The 12,567-nt window shown below is 38.0% G+C and overlaps 2 protein-coding genes across 2 annotated transcripts; one reads left to right on the top strand and one right to left on the bottom strand.

Annotated features, from left to right (window-relative positions):
- Positions 1-1,991: 1,991 nt before the first annotated feature.
- Positions 1,992-2,747, top strand: LOC126792190 (uncharacterized). Its single transcript, XM_050518663.1, has one exon. It carries the CDS (start codon positions 1,992-1,994, stop codon positions 2,745-2,747), a length of 756 nt encoding a protein of 251 aa, XP_050374620.1.
- Positions 2,748-3,959: 1,212 nt separating this feature from the next.
- LOC126790482 (protein transport protein SEC23-like) lies at positions 3,960-11,398 on the bottom strand. The gene is made up of 12 exons (XM_050516728.1): positions 10,452-11,398; positions 10,182-10,355; positions 9,159-9,320; positions 8,340-8,482; positions 7,474-7,549; positions 7,186-7,358; positions 7,015-7,096; positions 5,970-6,047; positions 5,438-5,599; positions 5,071-5,334; positions 4,871-4,975; positions 3,960-4,525 (listed from the first exon to the last, which is right to left on the bottom strand). Exons 1-12 carry the CDS (start codon positions 11,211-11,213, stop codon positions 4,379-4,381), a joined length of 2,328 nt encoding a protein of 775 aa, XP_050372685.1. The 5' UTR covers positions 11,214-11,398; the 3' UTR covers positions 3,960-4,378.
- Positions 11,399-12,567: the final 1,169 nt, after the last annotated feature.

Below are 12,567 nucleotides of genomic sequence, written 5' to 3'. Positions count from 1 at the left end.
AATATAGAATGTGGGACAAAATTCATATGCCTAGACGATATATAATTTCATCACCTCAACTAATCTTCAGACACTGTTCTACAACTCATTTGTTGAGTGATAGTACGTTGCATTTACTCTCTTTAATGCAAATATGTATCAAGTTATTGGTGTCAATTCAAAAGGGAGCTATACATACCTCCAAAAATAATGTAGACCTCTCATTTTTCAAGTTGTCGTTGACTTTGTCAACTAACACAAAATTTCTAATAAAGACACATAACATTAACAAATAAAAATAGCATTAATTTTTTTTTTTGATTTCACGGCAAAGAGCCATACCCCCATTGATATGGGGGCCCCTAGTCTCATATGGCTCTTACGAGCGCGAGCAGATGCGGTTGTGAAACCGAAGGTATTCCTCCGACATGGGACCAATCCCTGATGGGGCCCATGTGAAATGGTTCCGGCCCAGACCTTTACAACCTGAGCGCCCTGGCCACAGTAATGCTTCCAGTGGCCTAACACGGCCGAGCTTTTCGCTACAATAGGCCCATCAGACACACTGGAGTGTGTAATGCTTCTGCCAACGATCGAACTCCTGACCAATGCCACATTTAAGTCCTGGTCAAAGAGTTATCGCGGTCAGAAACCACTACACCACACTCTGTGGTTTAAATAGCATTAAATATTTATTTATGCAAAATATGGCAATTCAGTTAAGATTTTTTTGTCCTACTAAAATGGTTCAATAAAAAAAGGAAGTTATTAAATCAAGATAATGAAAATTGAAGCATAAGAAAATCATATGCTCTTTCAAACATCATCTAATTAATGATAACCGACCATTTAAATTACTCTGACAAACTATGAATAATCATACTTGCATAACCTAACTCAATTCCCACTATCTTTAAAGTTTGATCAAAGAAAATTTTATAATTCATTTTTATATATGAATTTATATGCGTATTATTATAGTTGTTTCGTTGATTTGGTTCTATAATCTTGAAATTCAAAAATTAAAAAACATTTAACGATTGAATTTTGAGGTATGAAAATCTTAAAAAAAACAAAATATTAAACTATATATGGGCAATTCTAGAAAATCGAGTAGGTGTATATAGCATTTTAGCTATTAATTTGTAAAAGTGAATTGAATGTATGTTGAGCAGGGAGGTCTAAGTGTCGTTTTAAGATGTATGAATATAAGCTCTCAATTTAAAAATGGCTAGACAAATAGTTGCATGATTATATATGTAAGATTCACCTCATCATATATGGTAACTCATCATATATACGTCCTTAGTTTTATCCAATTACTAAGTAGAATAAATAATTTTCCATTTGCATTCTAGTATAGTCAGACCAGGACTAAATTAAGGATGCAGATTCTATAATTGTAAAATTCTCCTATGATCCCTCTCCAAAAAAAAAATCTCCTATGATAACTGAAATATGGATATTATAATGGGGCCATTATTTTATACTAAATTAATTCAAAAAAAACTATTATATTATCTATACTATAATAAAGCAAAGAGAGCTTGCTCACCATAACTGATTTTTTTTTACTATTTTAGCCCTCAAACATTGTAATATATTTATAATTGAATTATTTCAGAGGGATATAATTGTAAATTAGAAGAGATAGAAAAAACGTTTAACAGTTTTTTCATATTTCTTACTGAAAACGATTTTCTGTCTTTTCTCCATGTTTTAACTGCCCACTTTTGTTATTTACACCCTTTGAGTGTGTTAACTGCTAGTATTATAAATACGAAGCTCTACCTTTAATTTGATCAGTATGTAGCAAAACCCTAGAAAAATCAGCACATCAGCCAGCCGCTAGCATTAGTCCCTCAGACGTAAGCATAAAAAAAATTAAAAAAAATAGAGATCGGTCTCTCGGTTTTGGCCAAATCAATTTCCTCTACGAATTATTAGTTTGTCGAGAAATTCTTCGGAACCGCGAAACTAATTCATCTTCTTTGTTTCTTAGATCATTCAACATGCAAGTGGAATTTGCTAAACTGCGTTCTGATGCGTTTGAGTATCACCCATCTAAAGTAGACTCCAACGGTTTAGAATATCATCGATGGATGAGTGACATCGAGCTTTATCTGACTGCACTTGGGATTCTGGCAACAATTCGAGAATACAATGAAACACTTGAGGTTCAACCAACTACCGCCGAGAAGGCTCGAGCACTCGTGTTGATGAGGAGACATATGGATGCTTCACTCCTATGGGATTATATGTCAATCGAAAACCCTAGAGAGTTGTGGCTTTCTCTTGAAGCACGTTTTGGCAAGATTAAAGATGCCTTGCTCTTCGACTTGAAGGCGAAGTGGAGTGACTTACGCTTCCTGGACTTCAAGACTGTTGCTGAATATAATTCAGTGGCACTTTGCATCAGATCGATGCTACATTGCTTTGGAGTAGAGCTCACCGAAGGGGACTTAATTGAGAAAACCCTTTCAACCTTCCCCAATGCTGCAATTGTGTTGTCGATGCAGTATAGATTTGCATACGATAGTCAACTGATCACGCAGTTTCAGCAACTTATGAACTTCATGCTACGTGCAGAGAAGCATAACCTACTGGTGACTAATCATAATACAAGACCGGTTGGAACTCAGAAGGTTCATGATGCGAATTACAGTAGCGTATCGAAAAGAAAGCGCAAGCAGCGGAACGCTGCACCACAAGCCAATCACGGCCAGCGTAGGAAGAGGAGCCACCAACGCCCGTATGGGCCAACTTAAGGCACATTATAATAAAAGAGAGCAGCTCATGGAGAAGAGTTATGCTAATCTTATGAGCATTTGGTTTATGCATTGTCATGCAGGTGCCAGATGAGGTTCACCAAGCAACGTTGAAGAAGATGATCTATAGCATTTGGTTTATGCATTTGTCATACAATAATATATTTGTGAAGGCTTTTAGGTCCCAGGCTTATGTGTTAGTTTTAGCAGATGACATATGGTCGTTATTTTGGATTTGATTCTTGGTCACAAACCTCTGATCGATCGATGTAATCGTTGGCAGTTAATAATAAAGTCTCGATTTCTTTTATTCTATGTCCTGAGCATATTCTAATTCGAGCTTTAAATTTTTAGGTATATTTTCTGGAGAGTTTGAATGTCACGCGGATGATAAACCTCGTTCTAGGCATCAACGAGTGAATTATCGTAATGCACCGGGAACAGCAAACCCACACAAATTGTATTTGCAGTTTTAGATTGTCAGATGATTTAGAGATTTATCTTGTGTGAACTGTTATCATCTTTCATCACCGATTCCATTCTGCTTAACAGTGGTGGTTTTCAAAATTACAGATGTGTACATATTTATCTTGTGTGAACTGTTATCGTCTCATCATCACTTTCTAGCCAAATATGTCTTTTCTTTCTATTCTGTACATATTTTATTTGGGATGATTGCCGGAGAACTTTTCCTTAAAATTACAGATGTGTACATCTACTCAAAACTCGAGACCTGAATTTTAACAATGCCGATGAAAAAGGACGGAGAAAAAAAATTGTAGCGATCTGAATCATCTCACTTACACCGTTGTCCACATATAGTGGTTCTCGTTTTGAAAGAAAAGGCTAAAACAACTACAAATCCTCACATAACATTTGGAAATTTGGGGTGAGGACACTTGATATGCATACTGGCACCATATAAATAGGGCAGGAAATAGCTGGTAGATTCTTGAAATTCAGAAAAAAAGGGCAGTAGATCACAACGGCAAAACACAATGACAAAATATAAATAGGCGCCAAATGTAAACAAGTAAATGAATGATCCAAAGGGAATGAATGGAAAATTTGCCTTTAAAATCAAGTGCAGCACATATAGTAAAATCATTCAACAGCGGTTATGCAATGCAATAACATTGGCGACCCTCAATTTCAACCTGGATGGTTCCAGACATTTCTTTTGGCCTTAAGTAATTTAAAGTAAATACAACCTAGCACCACAAATTCGCGAGTATAACTTAAAATTCAGACACGACAATTCTTCCCGAGTTCTGACCTGGTTGATACAAAAGGAAAGGTAAAAATAAATCTCACAAAATATCCTCTCCACTAGCTACACTGCTGACAGTTTAGCCTCTATAAAATACAGTTCTCATCATACCTTTCTTTCCACATATCGATCTGTTCATTTTTGTATTTTTGTTCACTCAAAGACTGCACCCCCCCAAAGAATTTTGTGAGCATTTTCTTATTAAAAGAATGTGGGGGGTTTGACCTTTTGTGGATACATGGGAAAGGACAACTATTTGATCGAAACAGGAGGATGAGAGGGGATAAAAAATTTTAAACCAACTGCATTTCCCCACACCAAAATCTAGTATAGCCGTAGAATTTGAAACTATATCCAGCTCCTAAGATTGCACTGCTAGCCTCTGAAGATGCTCGAAAAAGACCTGAAGACTGACATCATCTGTGAAGATAACATCTGATCCAGCGGCCATCTCATGTGCATTGTTGTACGTTGCCGAAGGATTCAACTTTGCTAATAAGAACCTCGCCTACAGAGCATAAAATAGGATATGAGACAAAATACAGTCCATGACTAATATCTACAATTATGTATTAAACCAAGGAATTTCTAATGAACAGTCAGAAGAGATTTGAGTGTTAAGAATTAAAAATCAACTAAGCTCAAACAACCATTTCATTTTAAAAGACCTTGCTTGTTCATTACTGTAAGGTCCTCATTAGATAAGCTCATTACAAATGGATCCAAGTTAATATTAATGCAACCGAACAGACAAATAATTAAGAGTGGTGATCAACAAATTTCAGGAAAAAAGAAGACACTAGTTGAGTTTCAGCTAGGAAGATGCAAGCAGAACTGAAAGAAAGTAACCAACCTGGGAACCATGCTGATCGCAAACCACCAACCTAGGAACAGGGAAACGTTCACGGATGATCATTTGTGTATCATCATGAGGGGCTTGCAATAATTGTGCAAATGGCTGAGACAGGGATACATAAGCCCAATATTTAGTTTAAACGATAGCAACACAGGCATGGCATCACTCTGGGAACAATAACAGCAGGGCAAGCGTACCTGATGTTCTTGCTGATTCTGGTACCCCATGTTACGCCACTGTGCTATTGTCATTCCATGGAAAATGACTATACTAAAATATGAATCCAACAACAGAATTTTGTCAGCTGCAATGGAAGCAACATCCAACAATGCTGGCTGAGGTAGAGAATTAAATGAGTAAGCTATTAATGATGGTTGGATCATGAGGGCAGCATTGGTTATATTCTCCCGATTCAACAGCATGCGAAAATAGGCAGTTTCATCTGGACTGTTGTTGAAAACCTGCAAATTTCTCATTTTGGATTCAAATAAGGTGAAGATTAATACATTGTGCACACAAACAATCACGTCAAAACAAATGGGGGGGGGGGGGGAATCACGGTACCTGTACAAATTGCGAGCGGCGGAGATTGAACATAAATTGAGGGAATAATGAAAAACATGGATTTAAAGTAAAGGATGCTGGATCATCTTTCCGATAGTCACCAAATTTGGAACAGAGACGAATAAGTCCCCGATCCAGCCATCGCGTGGCATCAAATGACTCCTGGATGAAACAAGCAAATTTGAGAATTTTGTGTTGCCAATATTATAGAAAACCAAGCATAATACTCGTTGAAGAACCAAAAAATTACAAAGATAGCTGTTCTGAATATTCACACGGGAAATACCATATAACATGCCTTAATAGAAATTAGTACAACGGAACCGATCAAACTTCTAAAAGTAGAACTTTTTAAGAATATAACAATTTAAATCAGTAATGAAATTTATACTCAATAACAATTTAGAACTTTCTAAAGAGTCATTGCCTTAAGAAATTACTCAAATAAGTGTAATGACATAATCTAAGTGTATCTTTCATTATTATAAACTCTAAGCTCCATTGTTGGCTTACGGAGTTAAATGGAAAATACCTCTGCCTCCATTTTCAAAGAAGTTTTTCTTGCCATTACAACAGCAGCAGTCTCTTGGTCAAATCCTTGAACCAATTCCTGAAAGGAAAAAAATAAATAAAAACCAGTGTTAACCATCTCAAGAAAAGAGAGACCGGAATGATTTTTGCCTTAGTCCATTTGGAGAGTGAGAAATAAAAGAGAAATCACACCACACAAATGTTGTGTTTTTTGGCTCGTTGATGCATGTTGGAGTTAGGATTCAGTAATCAAATCCAGGTTTAGAAAGGAAATAAGTTAGCACAGCTTTTCTATATGTTTTAGGAGAGTATATCTTCCAATATTCTATTAGGATTTGTGTTAGGTTTAGTAATCCTAGTCCATATTGTATTAAGCAGCCCCTATTGATATAAATAGGGCTGCAGGGAGGTTTTTAGAGAGAGAGACAGAAATCCTAAAGAGAAAGCTAAGGGTGATAGAGAGATAGGAGCTAGACAGGGAGGGGTTAAGGTCTGCAATAAGTACTTGTACCTAAATTCTTCAGTACTAGTAAATCTCTCAAGAGAGATCACAGTGGAGGTAGGCTTCAGCTGAACCACTATAACTTTGGTGTGTTTCTGTTTACTCTTCTTTGCTTATATCGCAAATAACTATTAAGATCTAAAGGCGCTTATAACAACAACAAAACAGATACAATTCTAAACAGGTCATCTATTTGAGTTTCTCGTTTTATGTAATTTGTTGTCTTAAGCCTTGTGTATAGTTGTTAGTAAAGAATACAATTAAAAGGAACATGTGAAATTGGCTTGTTACCTCAAATTACACATGTTCCTTTTAATTGTATTCTTTACTAACAACTATACACAAGGCTTAAGACAACAAATTACATAAAACGAGAAACTCAAAGGACATGACCTGTTTAGAAGTGTATCTGTTGACTTATGTAGATACATATCAGAAAACAATCATGCAATGTCAACAAGGAAATCCCAAGGTGACTTAAAATCCAAGCTTCACCATACCTTGATGATGAAATGTACAAAATGGTAAGAGATAATGAACAAACCTCTGCGCTAACAGAACTATCTATCCATCGTCTAGTAATTGTTGTTACTCGAAGCATCATTTGACCTTGAGGATTTTGAAAACTACAATAACACGAGCAAGAAAATGAACTCAGCAGAAGAAGACACTAAACATTAACAAAATACTTTATTCTCGTAATCTTCTGACACACCTTGTAAGGAACTGCAGATACAATTGTGGATTTACTGTTCCTGGCGTATTTGACTGATCACTTGATGATAGGTCAAAGAAAACTGTCAAGCATGTACTCCTGTCAAGGCTACACATTTTCCATGCTGTTGTATTCCCTTCCCCTATAGAAGTATCGGCAACAGCAGGTCCTTTCTGCCAGGAAAGTGACAGTCAATTCCACAAACAAAAGCCCATCTCCTCATTTTTAAAAACATAAATAATACAGCATATGCCCAAATAGCACGTTCTAAGTGATCAAATTGTTCACCTTCTCCAATGATGTGCAAGGTCCGATGACCCCCTGAATTTTGATGTCCTTTGAACAGTTGATCTCAAGGGTGCCACTGAAATAAAGAATTTCAGTATTAGCATCAAATTTCATGCGACAGATTTCAAACACAAATATATAACAAAATCAACCAAACGATGAATAAGAAAAAATAGGGGGTATGGAGATTGATTTCATGTGTACATTAAGAAAAGATAGGGGGTATGGAGATTGATTTCATGTGTACATGCAGGTAAATAATCCCAAACTACGATCACAAGTGCGAAAACCACAATTGCCCGTGATATATCAGACCCGACAGCAAAACAGACTTCACTGATCTATTGAATTCCGATATCAGTGCTGACAAGAAAATGCACCCATCAGTACTTCACAGAAACAGACTTTTTTCAGCCAATATTATTTCCCCCAACACCAAGTGACGGACCTGTATCTTTTATGTTATACAAACTCCAACTTACTGTGGTTATTTTTGAACTTTGTTACATGAACTTCGTTTACGTTTTAATAGAAGAGGATAACACAGGGATTAATGCAATTGACAACAAAAACTAAAAAAATGAAATATCTATATTTTTTTCTAAATAGAGTTTACCTCTCATTTTGTTACATCCGTTTCATATTTAATATATCATAAAAGGAATCATAACCAGATGGCACACAGAGTACGGATCAAGAAGCTAGTTTATGGTTAAGCAAGCAAGGTCTACAAGCGTTCAAAATCAAAGAGCATAACTTCAGGTATGCAGCATCATTCTCATACCTATGATGTTACATTCTATTATCCATTAAACAACTCAACATATGAACAGAGAAACCTGGAGTATTTAAGACGCCAAACTCACTTAAAACAAAGGCCAATAGATTGCTCCCCTTGTTCAAAGACACGCCTGAAAGAATCTTTGAATACAGAATGGCCAAAACTTTCCGCCAAAACAACAAGGCCCCCTGTTTTCTCAATTGCAACTTTCATTTCTGCAACTCCAACCTGTACATTACAGTTCCCTTGAGTCAATGCATTGTCAAGTAAAATCCGTGTCTAAAAAAATAATAGAGAATGAAAACAGGAATATTTCTAAGCCAGGACAACTGTAAACAGCTGAAAAGCACAACCCAAAACATATGTCCAGGCTTGACATAGTGACCTCAAGAAGTTCATACTAAGTAAAAACAAAAAACAAAAAAAAAACATACGCATTTTCACTGTTAAAGAAGCCAAATAAATAAAAAATGATACAACAATAAAGGGAAGGCTGACAGCTAATTAATCTTGTGCTTTTTAAAAAAAAATTACAGCTGCATCACTTTTGTGTTAACTTAATAAGTAATTGCCAGTGCAAAAAGAATTGGAAATAGGGTGTTTGAAACACAATAGCCCATTAGCTGAATCTACACTTCTATAAAAGGAAGAGTCTTCATTACTCAATTCCCACAATTACATTTTAACCGCACATACAACTGTCAAACACCACATATTTCTGGTCTGATTCCAACAATAAACTATAAAGAAAAAACACTGTAATAGCGTGATGAATTTGGTTACAGTAGTATGAACATGTTAAATAATTAAGAGTTCACCATACACGAAAATCATACTCCAGTCTGCATGTGAATCTAGATAACACAGAAGTAATAACTGGATCAAAAAACCAGCCAACACAAACCTGATCAAGTGCAGATGCAAATAGGTCTAAGACATGACCCTGGCTAACCAGCTGCTTCGCAAGACTATCATAAAACTTGATTGCTTTCTTAAAGTATGGGGCCGCATCCTTATCCAGATCTTTATGAGAACGCACTGGTTCAGACAGATCTTTTGAAACAATCTGCATAATATCAACAAACTTTAATATATTTATCTACCAGAATCAGGGCAAGACAATTCCACCAATCAATTATGAGATAATGATACCAAGCGAAGTGTAGTCAAATATTCATACCAAAATTGAGACCAGCCAGACATATAGACGCACAAAAGCTGAAGAAAGCAAATAACTTACTTTGTGGAGTGGAGTAGCAACTACAACCAGACGGGACAAGTTTTTGTAATTTCACGTGAATAAATCAAAGAATTAGATATTGAATGCTTTAATAAAAGACACTCGAAGTCCAAAAACAGTTAAAAACTAAAGAGACTTAGTAGGTAAAGTGAAGACACTTATCAAATGGTACTATCAATTGTTGGAGGTTGCAGAGTAAAACACAAGGCAGGGGAAAGATCAATAAGGTGTGGATCAATATGATTGACTATGGCTTCTTAACAACTGAACTAGAGTATCGAAGAGATAAGATGTCCAAGAAAAGTACCACTTGTGTACGACAGATGTAAGGAACACAATAAGGTATAGACCTTAGGCATTGTCATTTTGAATATCTACACAAATTCAATAGTGACCACACTATAAAAATACCCCGTGATTAAGGCCCATTTGTTTGTCACAAGTTGGGTTCTGAAGTGCTAGATGTGAAGTGTATCTAACAAATTGAATTGAGAAATATTTTATCTTGTGCATTCCTCAGTTTCAATTAAAAAGATCTTCATACTACTCAGCCCTATGACCATACTCTAGATTCCAAATCTCAATAAACCACGAGAATGGGATCTCTAAGCTTAAGAAATCAACATGGTAAAGAATATACATACAATCTGTAATGTACTCTACAAAATTTCAAAATATTCAGATTACCGCGCCCGGCCCTTCAGTGCATGGACCACCAACCAAGGCCACAATCCGCGCCCCAGTTCCAGCCACACAAGCCCCAAGCAAGCCGGCTGCAATACTCACCGCCACCCCAGTGCACCTGGACGACCTATTCCCGGGCGGCACAGGCCACTGATCACTTTGCAATTCATCCAACAACTGAAAAGAATCCACAACACACATTACATTACACCACACCACAAATTAGACAACCATCCATACAAATTCCACCCGAAAAAACTCAAACAGGCTCACATTATCAAGCGTGCACTCGCATTCCGAAGCCGGCAGGAGAAATCTGGTGACTCCCGAGTTAGGAAACCCGTTGGGAACCCCCTTAGGGTGGTTATGGTACCCTGCACCACCACCAACAGGGCCGGACCTGCGGCCGGAGGTGCCGAGGCCCAATTGATCGAGCACCTGATCTTTGGAAATCTCCTTGCTCCCTCTAAACACATAGACCTTGCTCAATTCGTTGAAGCCGAGCTCATGCACCTGCACCTGAGTCCCGAAGGAGATGAATCCGACGAGAGCATTCTCCGGCAGCAGCCCGATCGCCTGTTTGAGCGCCGATTTGACGTACCCCATCTCCTCCTCGATCATACACGTGTCGAGGACGAAGACGAAGACCGGCGGCGGCAGGGGGAGGGAGGCGTCGGGGGCGGGGAGAGAGTACTGGATGGTGGTGTACTGAGGGTAGAGCTCGCCGGGGAGATGAGTCTCGGAGATGGCGGAGTAGTGGGGAGGGAAGTGGTTGCGCTGGTAGCAGAAGGGGCAGATCCAGATCCTGGCGGTGAAGTCGACGCGGGAGAAAGGGTTGAGGACGGCGGAGCAGGTCTTGCAGCGGAGAGGCGCGTAGGGGAGAGTGGGGATGTCGGTGTGGAAGCGGATCGGGGAGATGCAGGCGGCGAGTGGGATCACGCACTTGCTGGCTTCGACTTTGGTGCGGGGCCAGACGTTCCACGTCATCCGGACGCCGTCGATGCCCTCGGGGTCGGTGTTCGCCATCTCCGACATTCTGATCGATCGGGAATTAACTTTTCTATATATTTTGGGGTTTTTCTTTTCTTTTTTTTGTTGGGGCTGAGGAAGAGAGGAGACTCGACGACCCCCTTGAGAAAGGAGAGAGAAAAGGGGTCACCGCAATTCAGAGAGAGAGAGAGGGGAATTGGAATTGGAGGTGGGGATTGGTTTATAGGCGCTTCCAAGGGAGAGGAGAAAGTTAAAACTTAGAAACGGTCGGTCTTTGTGTTTTATTATAATTCACCTCTTGAGCAAGATCTCAAAGCCAAAGGTTTTGTGTTTGAGCCAGTTTCCCTTTCCTAGCTTGCCCCCCCCCCTCCATGAACACACATCATAGAGACATAGACTACTTTTATTTCTTTTTCTTTCATTTTTTTTAAGGAAAAAGAATAGTAATTTGATTTCTATATTTGTGTAGATGTGACAGAATTTTATGATAGTAAATGTTGGCTTAACCAAATTTGATATGCACTTCTAGTTATTTTGTAGAATTGTGTTATATGCTCGCTTTTTTGCACAATGGTGAAATATGTTTCTAAATTTGGGGCAAACTTAAATCACAAATTAACTCCAAACGTGTTGATTAGATGTTGTATTTAGAAACTGATCTCTTCCACAATCTTATTGACACCCCTATGGTGATTCAACTCTGTTATTGTAGGAAAGAAGCAATGAGGTCATGGCAATAGAGAAGACATGCAACGATATGGTGAGTGATTGTGACCGAATTTATAATCTCAGAAAGTGTTTGAGAAAGGTATCACTGATTCAAATATAAGGATAAAATGTTGTTTTTTTTTCTCTTTACTCAAAACAACAATTTATCCCACCATGAAAGTCTTTGTCGTTACCATGAGCGACCAAGAAAGAAATACAATTCTACCAATATAGAACCAAAGCTTTAAAAAGTAGAAGTGAAATTTAAGGATGAACAAAAGAAGAACCCGGCAACAATGTCATATATATTAGTAGAAACATTACCAAAGATCACCACTGGCTCTAACCATCATTGAAGTATCGACCTCGTCATCCTGCAATACTTGAACCAGGCACAACCAATCAGCCTACAACTTAAATCGCCCTCAAATTATGCTTTACATCAAGCGTTGTAGGTAATTATGAGCAGACAACCTCAAATTCCTTGGCATATGAAACTCGATGAGGCTTAATGCACACTCCACTTAAGATATTACCCCGTGAATCTTGAATCAGGGGTGCAACTGGTTTCGGTCTATATACTAGTTTATTCACTTGTAGCTGCAAATTCAATTGTGTTCTTGTTTAAAATACGAGTTATGATAACGGCAGAAAGCGATGATTCATTCCACAGTCTTTGGTTTCTCTCTTT

Source organism: Argentina anserina, chromosome 4 (genome assembly GCF_933775445.1).
Source record: "Argentina anserina chromosome 4, drPotAnse1.1, whole genome shotgun sequence".
In the NCBI taxonomy this organism is placed as follows: domain Eukaryota; kingdom Viridiplantae; phylum Streptophyta; class Magnoliopsida; order Rosales; family Rosaceae; genus Argentina; species Argentina anserina.
Note: the sequence above shows the minus strand (reverse complement) of the source record. Positions and strands in the feature narration are given on the sequence as shown.

What these genes read in the sequence shown, in the direction of transcription:
- LOC126792190 (XM_050518663.1), top strand. Translation starts at nt 1,992, where the DNA reads ATGCAAGTGGAATTTGCTAAACTGCGTTCTGATGCGTTTGAGTATCAC.
- LOC126790482 (XM_050516728.1), bottom strand. Translation starts at nt 11,213, where the DNA reads ATGTCGGAGATGGCGAACACCGACCCCGAGGGCATCGACGGCGTCCGG. An exon ending in GCACTGAAGGGCCGGGCGCG is followed by an intron (nt 9,321 to 10,181) that starts GTAATCTGAATA and finishes GATATTATGCAG; the next exon opens with ATTGTTTCAAAAGATCTGTC. An exon ending in GCCGCTCGCAATTTGTACAG is followed by an intron (nt 5,335 to 5,437) that starts GTACCGTGATTC and finishes AGAAATTTGCAG; the next exon opens with GTTTTCAACAACAGTCCAGA.